Source organism: Pristis pectinata, chromosome 6 (assembly GCF_009764475.1).
Source record: "Pristis pectinata isolate sPriPec2 chromosome 6, sPriPec2.1.pri, whole genome shotgun sequence".
Classification (NCBI taxonomy): domain Eukaryota; kingdom Metazoa; phylum Chordata; class Chondrichthyes; order Rhinopristiformes; family Pristidae; genus Pristis; species Pristis pectinata.
Window position 1 is genome coordinate 104619574 of NC_067410.1, and position 19651 is coordinate 104639224.

Below are 19651 nucleotides of genomic sequence, written 5' to 3' on the forward strand. Positions count from 1 at the left end.
TTAATGTTCAAAGATACAGCTGTCTGGAGCACAGTTGATTTGCTTGTTGACCCAGTTGCATGTATTTCAAGCTGTGGTTGAGTTTGGTGGTAAGGCGCAGGTGTGGTGTCTACCTTTTTGTCAAATGGAGTGGCAGCTGTTCTAGTGTCGCTGAGATTATTCAGCAATGCCTGAGCTTCGCAAACACTGATGTCATTATGTACTGCTTTAACAGTGACTTTAGATCAACGTTTCCCACTGATGTATCTGGCAAGGGGCTTGTATGGAAACACAAAGATGTACAAAGACAACATTGCAAATGTCACAATCAAAATGGAACAAAGAGCAAGTCTGTTATGGCTCAGTGACCTCTTTGTGGCACAGCCCCAATTTTTTGGCAGGTTTTGGGACTAATGGACTAAGCTTAGTGTTCATTGTGCTTATGGTGATCTGGTATTTTTCAGCTTTAGGAGTGTATGTGACCTCGTAAAGTGGTAACAAACGAGTTGGATTCTTAACGTGTATCAAAATTCAGCAGTTTTTCTCGAGGGACCAGAAAGGTTTCTCTCTTTGCATTCTTCATGCTATTTTGATTGTGCCAGTCATTGCTAAAGAAATTGATTGGTTTATGCATTGCTCTCATATTCTTGCCAATTGAATTCTTGGCTGAACAGGAGTTAGACAGAAAGGCTCCCATGCAATCATCATTGTGGCCTTTTACAGTCTCGAATTGACAGAACTGACCCATTGTCTCTTGTTTTGCAGGATGAGTTGACTGCAGTGAATGTAAAGCAGGGGTTCAACAATCAGCCTGCCTTCTCTGGGGATGAACATGGCTCAGCCCGGAACATCGTCATCAACCCAGCAAAGGTAAGAGATTCCTTTGGTTAAGTCAGATTGTTCTAATGGCTGGTGAATCACCATGGTGGCTGGGATGACTGGATTAAGGATGGATTTTTTTTATATTCAGTTCCCTCAGCTCATACTTTATTTCTCACAATTGTTACCTTTACAGCATTGACTTCTCAGAAGACAATGCTTTTGTATTTGAGCCATCAAGTGAGCACCGATGCATTTTAGGTAAGGAAGATGGCCTGTTTAATTATTGATGGACGCTGGCCAAAGCTGTTCATTGGATAAGCAGGCTGAGCCATTGAGAACCTCCAGGGCTGTTGTATTCCAAAGGTTTGGAGGTAATATAAATGTATGAACATGCTGGATACTATGTCAAGCATTTAATGGTATTTTGCTGCCTTGTGTGAACTTTCTTAAGAATAATGCATATTGTAAATGCTGTATGCTTTAATCATTCACGTATCTTTGTTTATGGAAGCAAAAAATGCTTGTCACCATTGGTGTTGGAATTTGTGCTTATTGGGGTTAAGGAATCTGTTTAAATGTTAAACATATCTACTGGAATAATGCTGGAAGATTACTGTGATCTGACATCATTGTTGCTTTATTTGACTTTCTGTTGTCTGAAACCAACTGCTTTATCTCCCTCTTGGCTTGGTCTAATTGAAATCCTGCACCAATTGTTAGTTCAGGTATTTGAATCTAATGAGATTGCTTTTTACGAGATGAGTTTTTTGATATTTTCAGCCTAGTATGAAAATTCTGTATCCCTGTTGCCATGGTGCGGATGTGGCTTAAGATCTCGCCACAGAGCGTGTTTGCACTTCTGTTTTGTTCACTCTTTTGTGTAAAGATTAAAGATTTCTTTGAGATGGTTTGGTACATTTTAAGGTTGCTTTGACATTTTTAAATAGCCTTTCTTGTTAGAAGGATTTTACTCCTAGTTCAATGGAGGTAGGTGACTTACCTTTTGACTTCCCAAAACTTTTCTGCCATCTGCAAGCAGAAGTCAGGAGTGTGACGGAATACTCTCCACTAGCCTGGGTGAGTGCAGCACCCACACTGACAAGAAGCTAGATACCATCCAGGATGAAGCAGTTGATTCCCTCCACCATCAGTGCATTATGGTTGCAGTGTGCTTTGGCATCTATGAAATCCACAGTAGTTACTTGCTTTGGTTGCTCTGACCCAAAATTATGACCTCAACTATCAAAAAGGACAACATCATCCTCTTCAGTGATCCCTTCAAGTCACACACCATTGCTATTCCTTCTTCACTGTTAGATCTGAATCCTGGAATCTTTTGCCCAACAACACTGCAGATGAACTAGGTAGGGATTCAAGGTGGGAGCTCACCGAAGTTCTGCCTGTCCTCTCAGGTGGATGCAAGTGATCCTGTGGTGCTATTTAGAAGGTCATCCTGTGCCCCTCATCCTTTGGGGGGGGGGGGGGGGGGTGGCGGGGGAAGCAAGACCATATCAGCATTATTGCTGTTTGCGTGGGCTTGTGTATGCAAATTGCCTGCTGAATTTTCCACATAAGTGAAACGACTGCACCTTTAAAGTATTTTGTTGGTTCCCATGTCCTTCAGAATGTCCTGAAAGATGGGTGAAAGGTGCTGAGAGAAATCCAAGGCTTTTTTGATCAAACTGGTCTTTAATCACTCCCACCTTATGTAGTGTGTGTTCCTGTTGCCAGTTAGAAACCTTTGCACTGCCCTAGACAGTCTGACAATGGGTTACCCTTTTTGTCCGCAACTTGTCACAGTTTTCAAAATATTTAAGATGTCGAGTCGTCTTTGCCAGGCAGTGAGTCTACAAACATACCCAAGCATCTTGGTACGATGTGTGTAAGCATTACAATGGCAGTACATGTATTTTTAAATTGACTATCACACTGTTTATGCACTCAGAGATATTTAATAAAGTCCTCTGAGTCTGTCTGCTTGACCATTCTCTGTAACTTGAGTTCAGTGGAGTTGAGAATCTAAATTATTTTTTTTTCAGCTGATATCTATGAAGGGAATGACGTTAGGAATGTGGACAGGCAGCATTAGTTGTAGTCATAGATTTGTACAGCATGGAAACAGGCCCTTTGGCCCAACTCGTCCCTGCTGATCCAGATGTCGATCCAAGCTAGTCCCATTTGCCTGCGTTTTGTCTGTATCCCTGTAAACATCATCTATCCACGTACCTGTCCAAATGTCTTTTGAACATTTGTAATTGTACCCACCTCTGCACCTTACTCTGGCAGCTTGTTCCATATACCCACCACCGTCTGTGTCCCTTTTAAATCTTTCCCCTCTTGCCTTAAATCTAGGTCCCCTAATTTTAGATCCAGCTACCCTAGGAAAAAGACTGATGATTCAGTTTATCTCTGCCCCTCATGATTTTGTATACCTCTATATGGTTACCTCTCTGCCTCCTATGCTCCAGGGGAAAAAAAAAAGTCCTAGCCTTTCCTTGTAACTCAAGCCCTCCAGTCCTGGTAACACCCTTGTGAATCTTTTCCCTTTCTAATCATTAAGTGTTAGAACTGTTCCGTGGATGGGGCAGAACCTGAGGGGTGAGAAAGTGAATTAACATTGCTGTACTGAATTATTAACTTATGTCCACCTGTCCTTGGATGCTGCCTGATCCACTGGCCATTTCCTGCATACTCTGCTTTTGTGAAAGTCAACATTCTTTCTTATAAACATAATTTCAAATGCATTTTTGTTAAAAGGCTGTCAAAGTTAAATTTTAATTTTTTTGACTAAATTTTTTTTTGCCAACTTTCTGTAAGGTGGCATTTTTTAATCAAAGTTACTGGGTATAATTCTCTTCCTTTGTCATTAAGGGTGTTAATTTTTTTTGGAAATAAAAACTGAAAATACTGGAAGCATTCAGCAGGTCAGATTAGGTTAGTTTATTGTCATATACATTAGAGTGCAGTGACATTCCTTCTTCACGTGAGCTCACAGAGTAAACGGTGTTCACGATAATAGTAAGTACACCAACTGGTGCAAAACAGCAGGATAGTGCAAAGATTGTGGTTCACTCTGCAGTAGTGCAAAAACAAAAATACTAAAATGACAATAACGGAATAACCAAGAGAGTATGAAAATGCGGCAGCACCACCAGGAAGGGGATGTGAAAGAGATGATTGATTCCAGAGTCTGACAGCAGTGGGGAGGAAGCTGTTCTTCAGTCTGGATGTCTGGGCTTTCAAGCTCCTGTATCTTCTCCCAGAAGGTAGAAGGGAGAAAAGGGAATGGCCCAGAGTGACTGGCATCCTTGACAATACTGTTGGCCTTCTTGAAGCAGCACACGGTGAAGATGGACTGGATGGAAGGAAGTGATGAGCCTGTGATGGACTGGGCAGTATTTACCACTCTCTGCAGGTTCATTTGGCCAAGAGCAGAACAGTTGCCTTACCATGCTGAGATGCAACCCATCAGGATACTTTCTATAATGCATCTCTAGAAGTTCGAGAGAATCCTTGTGGACATACTGATCTTCTCAGATGCCTAAGAGAGCATTGAGGAAGAGAAACAGTTAATGTTGCAGGTTGATGATCCTTTGTCAGATTTTTTCTCTTTCTGTTTTGACTGTATCTGTTCTCTCATTAAAGCAAATGACTCCTTTCAATTAATTGCCATTGTATTGCTGTAACTCTGTCCTCAAGCTTTCCTAATTTAAAAATTTTCATTGGCATGTTTAGATAGTCTGCATCTCTAAGGAACAGTTGTCATTGTTTTGTGGGCGGAGTTGGATTTAGCGTTTTTTAGAACTGAAGTGTCTGCATTGTTGATTTAAGTTGAAAGTTATGAATTAAGGATTAACCAGCTGCTGGACAAATGACTTGGTCATCTGTTGAAAATTGCTTAACAACTGCAAGACTTGAAGCAATTGAGGGGAAGAAAAATATTGTTGATGCAATAGTGGAGTGGCTAGTGAAAACGAAACAAAAATATAGCAAGTGTAAATGCTCAACTTCCAGGGAAAAGAGACAATCTAAACACTGGAATCACACAGAAGAAGGTCACTCAGCCCACTGTGCTTATGCAGTTTTGTTGAAGAAACAACTGATCAGTCGTGCTCCCCTACTCTTTCCCTACTGACTCTCTTCAGTTTTGCTCTTTTATTTAAGTTCTTTTTCTGAATCTGCTTACACTGCCCTTTTCAAGCATTGCAGTCCTGATCATAACTCACAGGATAAAATTATTTCTCCCTTTTCTCGCGGCACTGACTTTTTGCCAGTTACCTAAAAACAAAACTGTCCTGTTTCCAAACCCATTGTCAGTGAAAACTGCTTCCCTTCACCAATGTTCCTCATAATTTGAAATGCAAGTCAGGTGTTGACCCTGCATCATTTCCAACATCAGCTTTTTGTTCACTAAATGTACACCATCATGTGTTTTTTGTGGCAAGTAAAATCGAGAAGTGTTTTTTACACTCTGAATAAATGACATTTAGAATCCCCAACTTTTTATTTCTATATTTCAGCATTCAGATTTACACAGTTGACTAATATGTAACTGGACTCGTAATCCAGAGCAAAAGGTGAACTGCTGAAGGGACACGGTAGGTCAGGCAGCATCTGTGGAGGGAAATGGACAGTCAACATTTCAGATCGAGGCCCTTCCTCAGTCCAGAAAAGTTGACTGTCCTTTCCCCTCCACAGATTCTGCCTGACCCACTGAGTTCTTCTGGAAGTTTTGTTTTCTGCTTCAGATTCCAACATCTGCGGTCTCTGTGTCTTGTAATCCAGCTGCAAGTTCAAATCTCACTACACCAGGTAGTGAATTTAACTTCATTTAGTTCAATAAAAATGTGGAATAAGAGCTTGTGCTATTTGACATCTGATTTTTTTAAAAAAAAATGTTTAATTAATTTTTTTCCTTAAGGAAATGGAAATTTCTTAGCTGGGCTGCATGTGACCTGTTCCATTATGATTGACTTTTCCTCTGAAATGTCCAACAAGCCACTTCAAGGATAATGAGGAATGAGCAAAAATGCCTTGCAGTGGTATCCACATCCTATAAATATTTACAAAACAAAAGGGTCAGGGAGAACATTACTGAATAATATAAGGATGTTATTGGCATCATTTTATACAGTGCCCTTCATGTCCCTTCCTGGGCTATTGAAGTATAATCATTGTAATGTAGAAGGTATGGTAGCAATTTGTGCACAGCACATTGCAATAAACAAGTTTTCAAAATAATACTGTTTGAGAGCCCAGTTTTGGCCAGGCCATCAGAGAGAACTGGCTTGTTCTTCAGCAGAATAGCACCATGGTTCTGTTTGAGTTGCTCGAGAGAACAGTTGGGGTTTCGGTTCAGAGGGTCAGGTGTGCTTGACTGGGATCCCTCCTCCTGTGGCTGCACTTGCCATTTGCATGCATTGGACTTCCAATGTCTGTAAGACCATTTTGTGAAGTGGTGTGCAAGGGGCGGCTAGACCTCAAATGTAGATATACCCCGCATCACCCATTCTGCTCAGATGGTCTCTAACGGTTCATGCTGTCAAGGCCTTTTCTATAGTTTCTATGTCTTATGATGAAATGCATCAGAACTAAAACAAAAAAGAAAATCAGTTAAAATGTGGTGGTCTGCAGGGCCCGTCTGTGTGCTGTACATCGCTCTGACTGAAATAATTATTTGTATGTTTATAGATTTATGGAAATTCATTAGAATGTTGATCTAAAATGAACGTCCAATAAGAAAAAAAAAATCTGCTTGGCTTTGCTTTCCTTTTCACACAGGTTGGCGATGTTATCAAATAAATGAATGTCGAATCCAGAGGTGCAGGGAGAGGTTGGATGTGCTTGTATCTGACCTGTTGTGCATTCTGTGCTGTAGACCGTAAATATGGAAACCCAATGATCACATGGGTTTCCTCCGGGTGCTCTGGTTTTCTTCTGCGTCCCAAGCCCCTGTGGGTTAGTAGGTTGAGCATAAATTTCCCCCGGAGTGTAAATGAGTGGTAGAGGGATTTGAAAGGACCATTGAGAGAATAAAATGGGCTGAGTGCAAATGGGTGTTTGATGGTCAGCATGGAATTGATGGGACGAAAGGTTGTTTCTGCACTGAATGATTCTAAGCAACACGCCCACATACAGAGATAGACACAGACTGGAGCTAGCCAGTGCTTCATAACTGGCAAGTCCTCAGCATGATCCAACTTACAAAAGACAGACCGATGAGCATTCTATGCTTCGTGATTCTGTATTGTCCAACAAGGCAGTGTGTGCACTTGACCTTGTGGCTGCTTACAGCTGTACCTGGATCTTTGGAATTGGGAGGTTAAAGATTTTTGTCTGTTTACGATGGTATAAGCCATCATACTGATTATTTTGTGTGTAACTCTAGTGGTTGATACTCGATGAACTTGGTGTTCTGACACAGGGTTTGTCCACACACGCAACAGTAAGAGCAGACCCCTTGCACAGACCTGAGAAATCTAAACTGCAAACCTAAGAGCAGCTACTAAAAAATGAAAGTAGAACATGGAACAGAGCTGCCTTGGTGTAGAGTTCTTCTAACTTGCAGAATGTTAATTGTGATGTGATTCTATCTGAACTCAAGTTGCTGAAGCACATTCTTTCCTTGCCAGTGTGGTCTTAAAGAGAATGAAGCTGTGGATAAATATTGGAACATTAATAATTCCCTAATCACCATCTCAGTGGAGAATGCATTGTGTTTAGGCCAGCAGTCAAATGTGGTAGTGGCAAAGCGGGTGATACTTCTATCTGTGAGCCATGTGGCCCTGGGGCTGGGGCTGATAGATAAGGGAGAATTCCCTTTATTTAATTATCGTATTGATTGTGGGAAAGTTGCTATAACATTTATTACAATGGCTAAATTGGCCAGCACTTGCATTTACAGTGGCATGTAAAAGTTTGGGCACCCCGGTCAAAATTTCTGTTACTGTGAATAGCTAAGCGAGTAAAAGATGACCTGATTTCCAAAAGATATTAAGTTATAGATGACACATTTCTTTAATATTTTAAGCAAGATTACTTTCTTATTTCCATCTTTTACAGTTTCAAAATAACAAAGTTTCTCCAAACTTTCCTACGTCCTCGCCACAAAATTCAGCATCAGAAGTTTGCAAAGGAACATCTAAACAAGCCTGATGCATTTTTGAAACAAGTCCTGTGGACTGATGAAGTTAAAATAGAACTTTTTGGCCACAATGAGCAAAGGTACTGTATGTTTGGAGAAAAAAAGGTGCAGAATTTCATGAAAAGAACACCTCTCCAACAGTTAAGCACGGGGGTGGATTGATCATGCCTTGGGCTTGTGTTGCAGCTAGTGGCACGGGGAACATTTCACTGGTAGAGGGAAGAATGAATGCAATTAAATACCAGCAAATTCTGGAAGCAAACATCACACTATCTGTTTAAAAAAAAAGCTGAAGGTGAAAAGAGGATGGTTTCTACAACAGGATAACGATCCTAAACACACCTCAAAATCCACAAAGGACTACCTCGAGGCACAAGCTGAAGGTTTTGCCATGGCCCTCACAGTCCCCCGACCTAAACATTATGGAAAATCTGTGGATAGACCTCAAAAGAGCAGTGCATGCAAGACAGCCCAAGAATCTCACAGAACTAGAAGTCTTTTGCAAGGAAGAATGGGCAAATATCCTCCAAACAAGAATTGAAAGACCCTTAGCTGGCTATAGTAAGCGTTTACAAGCTGTGATACTTGCCAAAGGGGGTGTTACTAAGTATTGACCATGCAGGGTGTCCAAACTTTTGCTTCGGGCCCTTTTTTTTTTGTTATTTTGAAACTGTAAAAGATGGAAATAAAAAAGTAATCTTAAAATATTAAAGAAATGTGTCACCTTTAACTTTATGCCTTTTGGAAGTCAGGTCATCTTTTACTCGCTTAGCTATTCACAATAACAGAAATTTTGACCAGGGGTGCCCAAACTTTTGCATGCCACCATATATTAATTTCAGTCCTGATGTATGTTCTTTGCCTTTCATAAGCAAGTTATTTTTGGTGTTTTAAATGGAGGTGAATGCATTTATAAGATAAGATTTCTTTATTAGTCACATGCACATTGTGTTTCAATTCAGGAGAGCTCTTGTTCAGTGTACAATTTAGTGTTATTGGTGGCAATCCACTATTTCCACCATTCACAACTTCACATCACTGTATGTTTTGCACTACCTTCCCAACCCATGATTAATTCCACTCAGACAGATCTGGGCATGGAAACACCAGCTCCAAGTGTACCCCTTGACTCATTTTGGCATGGAAGGAGGCCATTTGTCCCATGTTTGGCTCAGTGTAAGAGCAATCCAACCTGTCCGACTTCTCTGCCATCTCTCATTGCCCTCCTGTTCTTTTATTTACGTAGAACTACTCATCCAGCTTCCTTCTGAATGCCATGATTGAATCTGCCCTCTCTACCTCTGCACTGGCAGTGCGTGAGAGTGCGGAATCACACAACCTCTTTATTTAACAAAATATGTTCGCTCATCACTTCTTTGGTGCTTTTGCCAATTGCCTACATTCGAGGGTCCCTTAATCCTTTCATCTGTGGAAACATTCTAAATTGGATCCTGATCCTAAAAATTCTCTTCCTAAAAGCATTGTGACTGGGATATAAAAACTTAGCTACCTAGTGCACTAGTGTTGTCATGTTTATTTTAGCACACGTTTCAATTGTGTATAATTTAACTTTAGCTTATTGTTGTCATGCTTGTAATGTACCGTGCTGCTGCTGCAGAAAGCTAATTTTCATGGCATTTATACCCCGTGTATGTCTGCCTGTGACAATAATAAATTTGAACTTGAACTTGTACCTAACAGACTTGCTGGGATTATTCCTGAAGTGAAGCTACAGATGTCAAAAAAATAAAGCCAGAAAATACTGGAAACACTCAGCAGGTCAGGCAGCATCTGTGGAATGAGAAAGACCCTTCATCGGAACAACTCTTGATGTCTAAGTTTTTTTTAAAGATTTCTTTATTAGTCACAGGTGCATCGAAACACACAGTGAAATACATCTTTTGCGTAGTGTGTTCTGGGGGCAGCCTGCAAGTGTCGCCACGGTTCCGGCGCCAGCATAGCATGCCCACAACTTCCTAACCCGTACGTCTTTGGAATGTGGGAGGAAACCGGAGCACCCGGAGGAAACCCACGCAGACACAGGGAGAACGTGGCCGGAATTGAACCCGGATCGCTGGCGCTGTAGTAGCGTTATGCTACCGTACCTGCCCACTACACTACTGTATCTGCCCACTACACTGACACTAATGGACAACCAGGGTTCCTGTTCAACCTATAGTGGATTAGATGGCTAAAATCAATATTATCCATCTATCCATTATAGTGAATCGCTGGCAAGACCATCTCTAATTACCAGCAGCCCGAAGGATGCTGCCTGGATTAGAGGGTTTGAGCTACATGGAGAGATTGGACAGACTTGGGTTGTTTTTTCTGGAGCATCAGAGGCTGAGGGGAGACCTGATAGAAATTATGAGAGGTAGCGATAGGGCAGACAGTCAGAATCTTTTTCCCAACGTACAAATATCAAACACTAGAGGACATGCATTTAAGGTGAGAAGGGGAAAGCTTAAAGGAGACGTGTGGGGCAAGTTTTGTTTTAAACAGTGAGAATGATAGGTGCCTAGAACATGCTGAGAGGGGTAGTGGTGGAAGCAGATACGATAGTGGCGTTTCGAAAGACAGATGAATATGCAGGAAATGGAGGGATATGGATCATGTGCAGGCAGAAGAGATTTAGTTTAATTTGGCATCATGTTCAGCACAGGCATCGTGGGTCAAAGGGCCTGTTCCTGTGCTGTACTGTTCTGTGTTCTATGTAACCTTGAAGATGATGGTAAACCACATTCTTTTTCTTTTGGATGAAGAAACTCGTTCAATGTTGCTGGGTGGAGTGTTCGAGGATCTAGAGCCAGCAACTTTCATTAGTCGAGGCATTGCGTTCAAGAGACAGGAAGTTATGCTTGCAAATTTATGAAACTTTAGTTAGGCTGCATCTGGAATATTGCCTTCAGTTCTGGTTGCCCCATTATAGGAAGGATGTCAAGGCTTGCAGAAGAGGTTTACCAGGATGCTACCTGGATTGGAGGGCATGTGCAATGAGGATAGGTTGGACAAACTCTGGAGCGCTGGAGGTTGAGGGGAGACCTCATAGAGGTTTTCAAGATTGAGAGGCATAGATGGAGTAGACAGCTGGTATCTTTTCCCCAGGGTTGAAATGTCTAATACTAGAGGGCATGCATTTAAGGTGAGAGAGGGAAAGTTCAAAGGAGATGTGTAGGACAATTTTTTTCTTTTACAGAGAGTGGTGGTTGCCTGGAATGCGCTGCCTGGGGTGGTGGTGGAGGCAGATATGATAGGGGTGTTCAAAAAGCTCTTAGATGGGCACATGAATGTGGGGGGAAATGGTAGGAATGGGACATGGTGTAGGCAGAAAGGATTAGTTTAGTTGGGCATTTTATGGTGGGCTGAAGGGCCTGTTCCTGTGCTCTACTGTTCTATGTTTTAACCAGACGCTGCCTGAACTGATGAATTTTTCCAGCATTTTCTGTTCTTTTCTTCAGATTTCCAGTATTATTTCCAATTCCATTCATTTCCATTCATTTTTATTTCCAAGTGAAGATGGTGTGTGCAACTTTGAGGGCAACTTGTAGTTAGAATTGCTTGTAGGGGCCAGCTAATTCTGTGTGCCTTGTGAGAAAAGCTTTATAATATTTTTTTCAAAAAAAGTAAGTCTCCTTCAAAAAGAAAGCATCAGGTATTCTAATCCCTGTTAGCCTGTCTGTAATTACCTTGTGAAAAGAACTCCTTAGAACAGCAGTGCCAATTTTTAACATTGATTAAAGACGGTGAAGAGATTCTGAGAAGGTAATGATGGAATTTGGACATGGTGTTCTTGTGACAGCTTAAAGAATATATTGTGTAAATTAAACATTGCTGTGGTGGATTTTATCTTTGCTGTTGGAATACTTGCGTACAGGCTTGACTTAATTTCTTCCTGTGGTGTTTTCCAAGTTTGTGATGGGCTTCCTATGAGAGTCTCTGAAATTTAACACATTGGTGAGAAGGCAATTGTTAATCCCTGCAGAGGGCAAGCCCAAGAGGGATTTGAACACACTGATGCATGTATTAAAACTGAGTCATTGTGGGTATGAAGACACAGTGGATCAACAAGACGTAGTAGAAGTGTCGTGACACGCTATGTAAGCGGAAGTGATGGATGTTCTTCATACTGTCAGATCTCTTCCCCCATTGGTGACGTGAGTGACCAGACAGTTTGCATTTGGTAGTATTGGTTACAGGACAGTTCCATGGGATATTTATTGATCCAGCAGAACCGGTGTCAAGACTTCGACTGAATCTCATCTGAAGAGTAACACCTTCTGGTCATGCAGCACTGGCTCAATACTTCACTTGCCATTCATCCCAATTTGAAGTTGAGTTCCTGATGGTGGAGGTCGATATTTCAATGAGAAGCACCAGTTGTTTTCTACACTTCTGCCAGTCCTGGTGGAGTAGCATATTTTGAGCTAGACTAGAGTCACCTCATCACGAATTCTGCCCGATTTTTGATTTTTCTTTTAACAGGAAGCCTTATTTCTTTCCATTTTCCATGAATTGTACGTGACATTTTATTCTGGTTCCACCCTGTTTCCAGGAAGACAGGATTGGATTTCTATAGTGTTTTTCACAATCTCAATCCATGCCACAGCACTTCACAGTCAATTCAGCACACGAGTGTGATCATTGGTGTAAAGTAGGAAATGCAGCAATCTATTTGAACAGCAAGCTTGCACAAATAGGAATGGGATAATAACTACATAATCCGCATTTTGTTGATTGAGGATTAAATATTGTCGCCAGGGAGAACAGTAATGTCCTTCTGAAAGATCGCATGGCACTGCTGATGTCCACCAAGTAAGACCAGACATGGCCTCAGTTTATCGGTGTGTGAAAGGTGAAATTTCCAACAGTGCAGCACTTTCTCTGTACTGTACCTGAGTGCCTGTCTAGACTTTTGTCCTCAATCTCCACAACCTTCTTGAGGGGAAAGTGAGAAAGGAATAGAAAAATGTATTGAAGTGGATAATTGAAGGAGACGTCTCAGGTGGGCCAAACACATTGATGTGACTTAATTGGGCATCATAACACACTTCCCTGCTGTAACGCTTTGTACATCTGCCTCGTGTCCTGAAATAGGTACCAGACAGTCGTGGAATCGGGGTGGACCTCAGTCAGTTGGCCGTTTTACCCTGTCCTGGTTTCCATGTCTGTCCATCACTGTCTTGCTGCGTTCTTTCCCTGTTATGGTACCATTGCAAAAGTGATTGAAGGTCATTACACTTTATGGGCATCACTGGCAAAGCCTGTGTTTATTGTCCATCCCTGGTTGCCCTGTGAGGAAGGTGATGAACAGCTCGCTTGAACCATCCACAGATGTTTGGTATAACAGGTTGACTTGATGAAAAACACATTGATGCTGGAGGAACTCAGCAGGCCAGGCAGCATCCGTGGAGAAAAGCAGGCGGTCAACGTTTCGGGTCAGGGCCCTTCTTCAGGACTGAAGATAGGAAAAGGGGAAGCCCAACATAAAGGAGGGAAAAGCAGAGGAGTGACAGGTGGACAAAAGAGGGAAGGCGGGGTGGGCACAAGGTAGATGCAGGTAAGAGATAGTGGTAGGCAGGTGCGGGGAAGGAGGGGAGAGCAGATCCACTGGGGGATGAGTCAAGGGTAAGGAGAGAGGAGACAACAAAAGGAAGCTAGGAAAGGGAAGAAGAGAGGCAGCATGGTCGGGGAGGTGGGTTACGTAAAGTGGGAGAATTGGCATGAATATTGAATTCTCCCACTTTAGGTCATTCCCACCCCCCCACCTCCCCGACCATGCTGCCTCTCTTCTTCCCTTTCCTAGCTTCCTTTTGTTGTCTCCTTTCTCTCCTTACCCTTGACTCATCCCCCAGTGGATCTGCTCTCCCATCCTTCCCCGCACCTGCCTACCACTATCTCTTACCTGCATCTACCTTGTGCCCACCCCGCCTTCCCTCTTTTGTCCACCTGTCACTCCTCTGCTTTTCCCTCCTATATGTTGGGCTTCCCCTTTTCCTATCTTCAGTCCTGAAGAAGGGCCCTGACCCGAAACGTTGACTGCCTGCTTTTCTCCACGGATGCTGCCTGGCCTGCTGAGTTCCTCCAGCATCATCCTGTTTTTCCTCTGGATTCCAGCATCTGCAGTCCTTTGTTTCTCTAGGTTGGCTTGCTGTATCCTTTCATTTAAGAGCCAATCATGTTGCTGAGGCTCCAGAGTTGTTATATGGGCCTAAGGGAGTAATAATTCCTTTAGTTGAACTGCAAGAGAACTGGAAGGTTTTAAAACAATATTGGTATTGGTTTATTATTGTCACTTGTACCGAGGTACAGTGAAAAACTTGTCTTGCATACTGATCGTACAGGTCAATTCATTACACAGTGCAGTTACATTGAGTCAGTACAGAGTGCATTGATGTAGTACAGGTAAAAACAATAACAGTACAGAGTAAAGTGTCACAATCTTGCAGTTTCAATCACTGGCAGCCACTTTTTTTTCCATGTTCTTCATACAACAAGGGTGGGCTGAGAAACCGCCTTCTTAGGGCAATCGCATCAATTCCATCCTCCCCGCTTACTTTCTCTGTAAGGTATTCTCTTTCATGCCCATCAAATCTACCCCACTTCTCCTACCGCTCACTTGATCTAGGGGCAATTTGCAACAGCCAACAAACCTACCAACCCAATGTCGATGGGATGTGGGGGGCAGCCAGAGCAATCGCAGGCAGCCACACAGAGTGTGCAAGCTCCACACAGAAAATGGCAGAGATCGGAATCGAACTGCTGGAGCTGAGGAGCAGCAGTACTACCTGTTGCACCACTCTGGGCTTCAGATTTGTTTAACCTTGTTAGAATTACGCAGCTGCTGTGGATGGCGCCACAGGTCCAGTCACGTAACCATATTGCAACACACACAAAATGCTGGAGGAACTCAGCAGCTCAGGCAGCATCGAAGGAGGGAAATAAACAGTCGATGTTTCGGGTCGAGACCCTTCATCAGGACTGGAAAGGAAGAGGCAGAAGCCAGAATAAGAAGGTGGGGGGAGGGGGATAGGCTGGCAGGTGATGGGTAACTCCAGGTGAGAGGGGGAAGGTTGGTGGGTGGGTGGGGGGGGGGTGGGGGATGTAAGGGAGTGATGCAAGAAGCTGAGAGGTGATAGGTGGAAGAGGCAAAGGGCTGAAGGAGAAGGAATCTGGTCGGAGAGGGCAGTGGACCATGGAATAAAGGCAAGGAGGTGGGGAAGGGATGGGCAGGTCATGAGGGTGGGGAAAGGGGAAAGAGGAGGGGGGAGGGGGCCACAGGAATAAGGGGAAACAAAAGTGGGGGGGAGGGGGGATGGGTTACTGGAAGTTAGAGAAATCTATGTTGAGGTAGTTAGGTTGGAGACTACCAAGGCAGAATATGAGGTGTTATTCCTCCAACTTGTGTCTGGCCTCAGTGACAGGAGAGGAGGCTGTAGATGGACATGTCAGTATGGGAGAGGGATGTGGAACTCAGGTGGATGGCCACCAGGAGATCCTTGCTTCTGTGGCGGACGGAGCGACAGTGCTCGACGAAGCGGTCACCCAATCTTCATCGGGTCTCACTGATGTGGAGGAAACCGCACTGGGAGCAAAACATAACCACGCTTCATAAGCTTCTGTATAATGATTCAAGTAGTCTTTGTGAACCTGCATGGCTTTAACACTGCCTATCAACTGCTCCCTCTTCAGCCTGCTATTGTGAAAATGATCACCTTCCTCCTGTTCACTCCTTACTATTGCTCCATTTGTTGGTGTCCAGGTTCTGTAACCCTGCAATCTTATGTGTTAAAGCAGATCTTTTCAGAAACCCACATCCTTTCCTCAGGTTACTATTTAGTGTGAGTACATTGAGTGCTATTTTTGCTGTCTGCACCCTTGCCATTTGGATGAACAGTCAGTATAAAACAGCATGCACTCGGCAGTTCTGCAGACGCTTCAGAAATATACTAATCATAAAGCAAGTTGGTTAGTAAATTGTACTTGTGAAAGCAACAGGGCATATGATGATATGATGCAGCTAATGCTGGGAGGATACTGGTGTGAGATGGAAATTTCTTGAAGAAAATATCTTGTGAATTGGGGACAAGTTGAATTTGGCATCAAATTATGGAACAAAGTGAAGGTTTTTGCTTGTAATCGTTCAAAATGGCCTCGTCATGAATATGCTTCTAAGTGTACACTGAGATTATTACAATAAATTGCAGAAAATCCATTTTGCCTTGTAAAGGAGATACTTGGCATTTATAAAAGTTGTAATTCAGGAGATGGGTTGCACACTGAAATTACGATAAATTTTGTTGTGAACCATGGCGAGGGCCATTGACTTGCATTCACTGAACAAGTTAAATACTGTTTTCATTGCCTTAGTTTTTGGTATTTTTATTCAGAATTCATTTCAGTTGAAAGTAAAATTAATGCCTTAGCGGCCAAGTTATTTCAGTGTTATTGAATATTTAGTCGTTTGGAAAATGAAAATGAAACTTAAAAACGCTCAGCAGGAAAATTCCTTGTGGAAATACAGCCAGTTGGACATTTTGGCATTGCATGTACCTTTTGGGGTCAAATGATCAACATCTTCAGAAGTGGCATTTTTCTTTGACTTGTTGCATTTTGGGGGCTATATTAGCCGTGGCGACCCCTCGGCTTTTATTCCACTTCCATTTAAGTCACCACGTTACTTGATGGAGTTCAGAAGGATGTTGGGGGGTGCGGTTCTCACTGAAACCTACTGAAAGCCCTGAGTGGTCATGGAGAGGATGTTTCCATCAGTAGCAGAGCCTAGGATATGAGGGCACAGCCTCAGAATAAAGGGACATCCCTTTTAAAACTGATATGAGGAGGAATTTCTTCAGCTAGAAGGTGGTGAATCTGTGGAATTTGATGCCAGAGACGGCTGTGGAGACCAAGTCATTGGGTGTACTTAAGGCAGAGATTGATATGTTCTTGATTCGTAAGGGGGTTAAGGGTCAGGGGAGAAAGCGGGAGAATAGGGTTCAAAAAATCGGGCATGATTGAATGGCAATGAGGAGGCTTATGGGAGTGAGATCTGCTGGTTGAGTGCCATCCCAACAACAACCTTTCACTCAACGTCAGCAAGACCAAGGAACTGATTGTGGACTTCAGGATGGGGAAGTCGGGAGGACACACACCAGTCCTCATTGAGGGGTCAGCGGTGGAAAGAGTGAGCAGCTTCACGTTCCTAGGTGTCAGCATTTCGCAGGATTTGTCCTGGGCCCAACACATTGATGCAATCACGAAGAAGGCATGCCGGTGGCTCTACTTCATTAGGAGTTTGAGGAGATTTGGTACGTCACCAAAGACTCACAAATTTCTATAGATGTGTGGTGGAGAGCATTCTGACTGGTTGCATCACCGCCTGGTACGGAGGCTCCAATGCACGGGATCGCGAGAGGCTGAAGAGGGTTGTAGACTCAGTCAGCTCCATCACGGGCACAACCCTTCCCACTATCAAGGACAACTTCAAGAGGCGGTGCCTCAAGAAGGCGGCATCCTTCATTAAGGACCCTCACCACCCGGGTCATGCCCTCTTCTCGTTACTACCATCAGGAAGGAGCCTGAAGACCCAAACTCAATGATTCAGGAACAGCTTCTTCCCCTCCATCATCAGATTTCTGAATAATCCATGAACACTACCTCATTATTCCTTTTTTTTTAAACCATTTATTAATTTTTGTAATTTATAGATTTTTTTTGTCTTTGCATTGTACTGCTGCCACAAAGCAACAAATTTCACGTCATATGTCGGTGATAATAAATCTGATTCTGAGCATGCTCAGTGGGATATAACATGGGATTCAATGGGAAAAGGGGCTTGTGTTACAGAAAATAGTGCAAAAAGATGTGGGGTTCACCTGTATTGTCATTCCTGTATCCTCTGTGTCTAAATCATTCCTTATGCAACAGTGCTGTGGGAATACCTTCACCCGTTGTCCACCAGCATCTGAAGGGCACTAAGTGCTGGGAGATAAATACTAGACTTGCCAGTGAAACTCCAATATCTGAAAAATGAATAAAAAGAAACCACTGGAGAGAAGATGAATGTGGATGTGAGGGTTTGGTGGTGAGGTGGGCTCCTGTTTCCCCTGCCTATTAAGGATATCCCTCCTTCTCTGAACATCTGCCACCAGAACTTTGGGAACCCACACACCTCTTCCCTCCGTTGTGGGATAGCTGGGACAATGCACGTGGTCAGTGGAAGTGGGTGTGTGGAGGTTCCTCGGCTCCTAACACCACCTTGGAAAAATTGCTTGAAATTACTGCTTGAGTGCTAACTCTACAGATGTCTGGTCTGGCACCTCCAGACACATTTAAATCACGGTAATCAGTAATTAGCCCTATAATTCCAGGTTAAAACCAGACTTTCAGACAAGTGTTTCTTATTAGCACAGCATCTACTTAATGCTGGTTTCACCCAAGTAACCTGCCTGCTGTTAAACGTGGTTGAATTATGACTTAACAATTGTTAATCTTTGACTGTGACAGCATTAGTGTATGTTGGTTTAAGGTCATTCTCGCCTCTGTGTATTGTTGCGCAAGTTACTGCATTCCAAATATAATAACAATGGACTTGTTTCAACCAAACTATTCTCCTGTGAATACCATTCGAAGTATAAAGTTTTATTTTATAAGTGTACTTTATAAAAAATCTATTGAAGAAATATGCTCATGATGTACATTGACTGAAATATAGAGGGATGTTCTTGGTTGTGCAAGGAACTAGGAAGAGATGAGGAGAGAATTCTTGCATGCAGTGAGTTCTGATCTGAAATACATGGGTGAGGGAAAGAGATTCAATGATAACTTGGAATTGGTTTATTATTCTCACGTGTACTGAGGTACAGTGAAAAACTTGTCTTGCATACCGTTTGTACAGATCAATTCATTACACAGTGCATTGAGGTAGTACAAGGTAAAACAATAACAGAATGCAGAATAAAGTGTAACAACTTCAGAGAAAGTGCAGTGCAGGTAGGCAGTAAGCTGCAAGGTCATAATGAGGTAGATTGTGAGGTCAAGAGTCAATTTTATCATACTACAATATCGATAACTTGGCAAGTACAATAACTTGAATGTTTAGGAGGGTAATGGAGAATGAACAGGGAGGTGGTGTTACTTGGATTGGTCTTTCGAGGAGCTGATATAATGGGCCAAATATCACCCTCTTCACAGTATAATTCTATGCTGCATATCTTGGTTTAATCTGGGAGGGAAAAGGTTTGTCCTCCCTCTTTTTAAAAAAAAGCTACGAAGCATGAGGTTTGTGAAAAAGAATATCAGGAAGAAGGACTCTGTTGGAAATGTGTTCTCCTCCCTTTGTTTAAAATGATTGATAATTTGGAGCAGATTTCTGAATAATTGGCCAAGACTGGATGTGTTCAAACTGGAATAGTCTTGAGTGTCAGAAGGAGGTGCATCTAATGCTGAAGGGAAATTTTGATCACAAGTTATAAGGGATTATATTTCTGTTTTCGGGATCCTCACATTCACATTGAGCTAGAGCACGAATTGGGAATGCACCCATGACAGAAAGGTAGGGAGGAATATCTGGACAATGTTCCAGATCCTAGTCACAACTCCGAGGAGCAGAAACAGGATGGAGTTGGTGCACAGAGCAAGAGGCATCCAAAGTGAGGCAAAAATTTAGGGTTTGCTGAATTATGGAATGGTTAATCCTGTAAATCA

The 19651-nt window shown here is 42.7% G+C and overlaps 1 protein-coding gene across 1 annotated transcript in view; it reads left to right on the forward strand.

Moving 5' to 3' along the window:
• LOC127571939 (mediator of RNA polymerase II transcription subunit 12-like protein) overlaps nt 1-19651 on the forward strand; it is a 499625-nt gene that overhangs the window by 27240 nt on the left and 452734 nt on the right. Inside the window, exon 3 of the mRNA XM_052018705.1 lies at nt 745-849. Coding sequence (XP_051874665.1) covers nt 745-849 — 105 coding nt within the window. The remainder of the gene's footprint in view (nt 1-744; nt 850-19651) is intronic.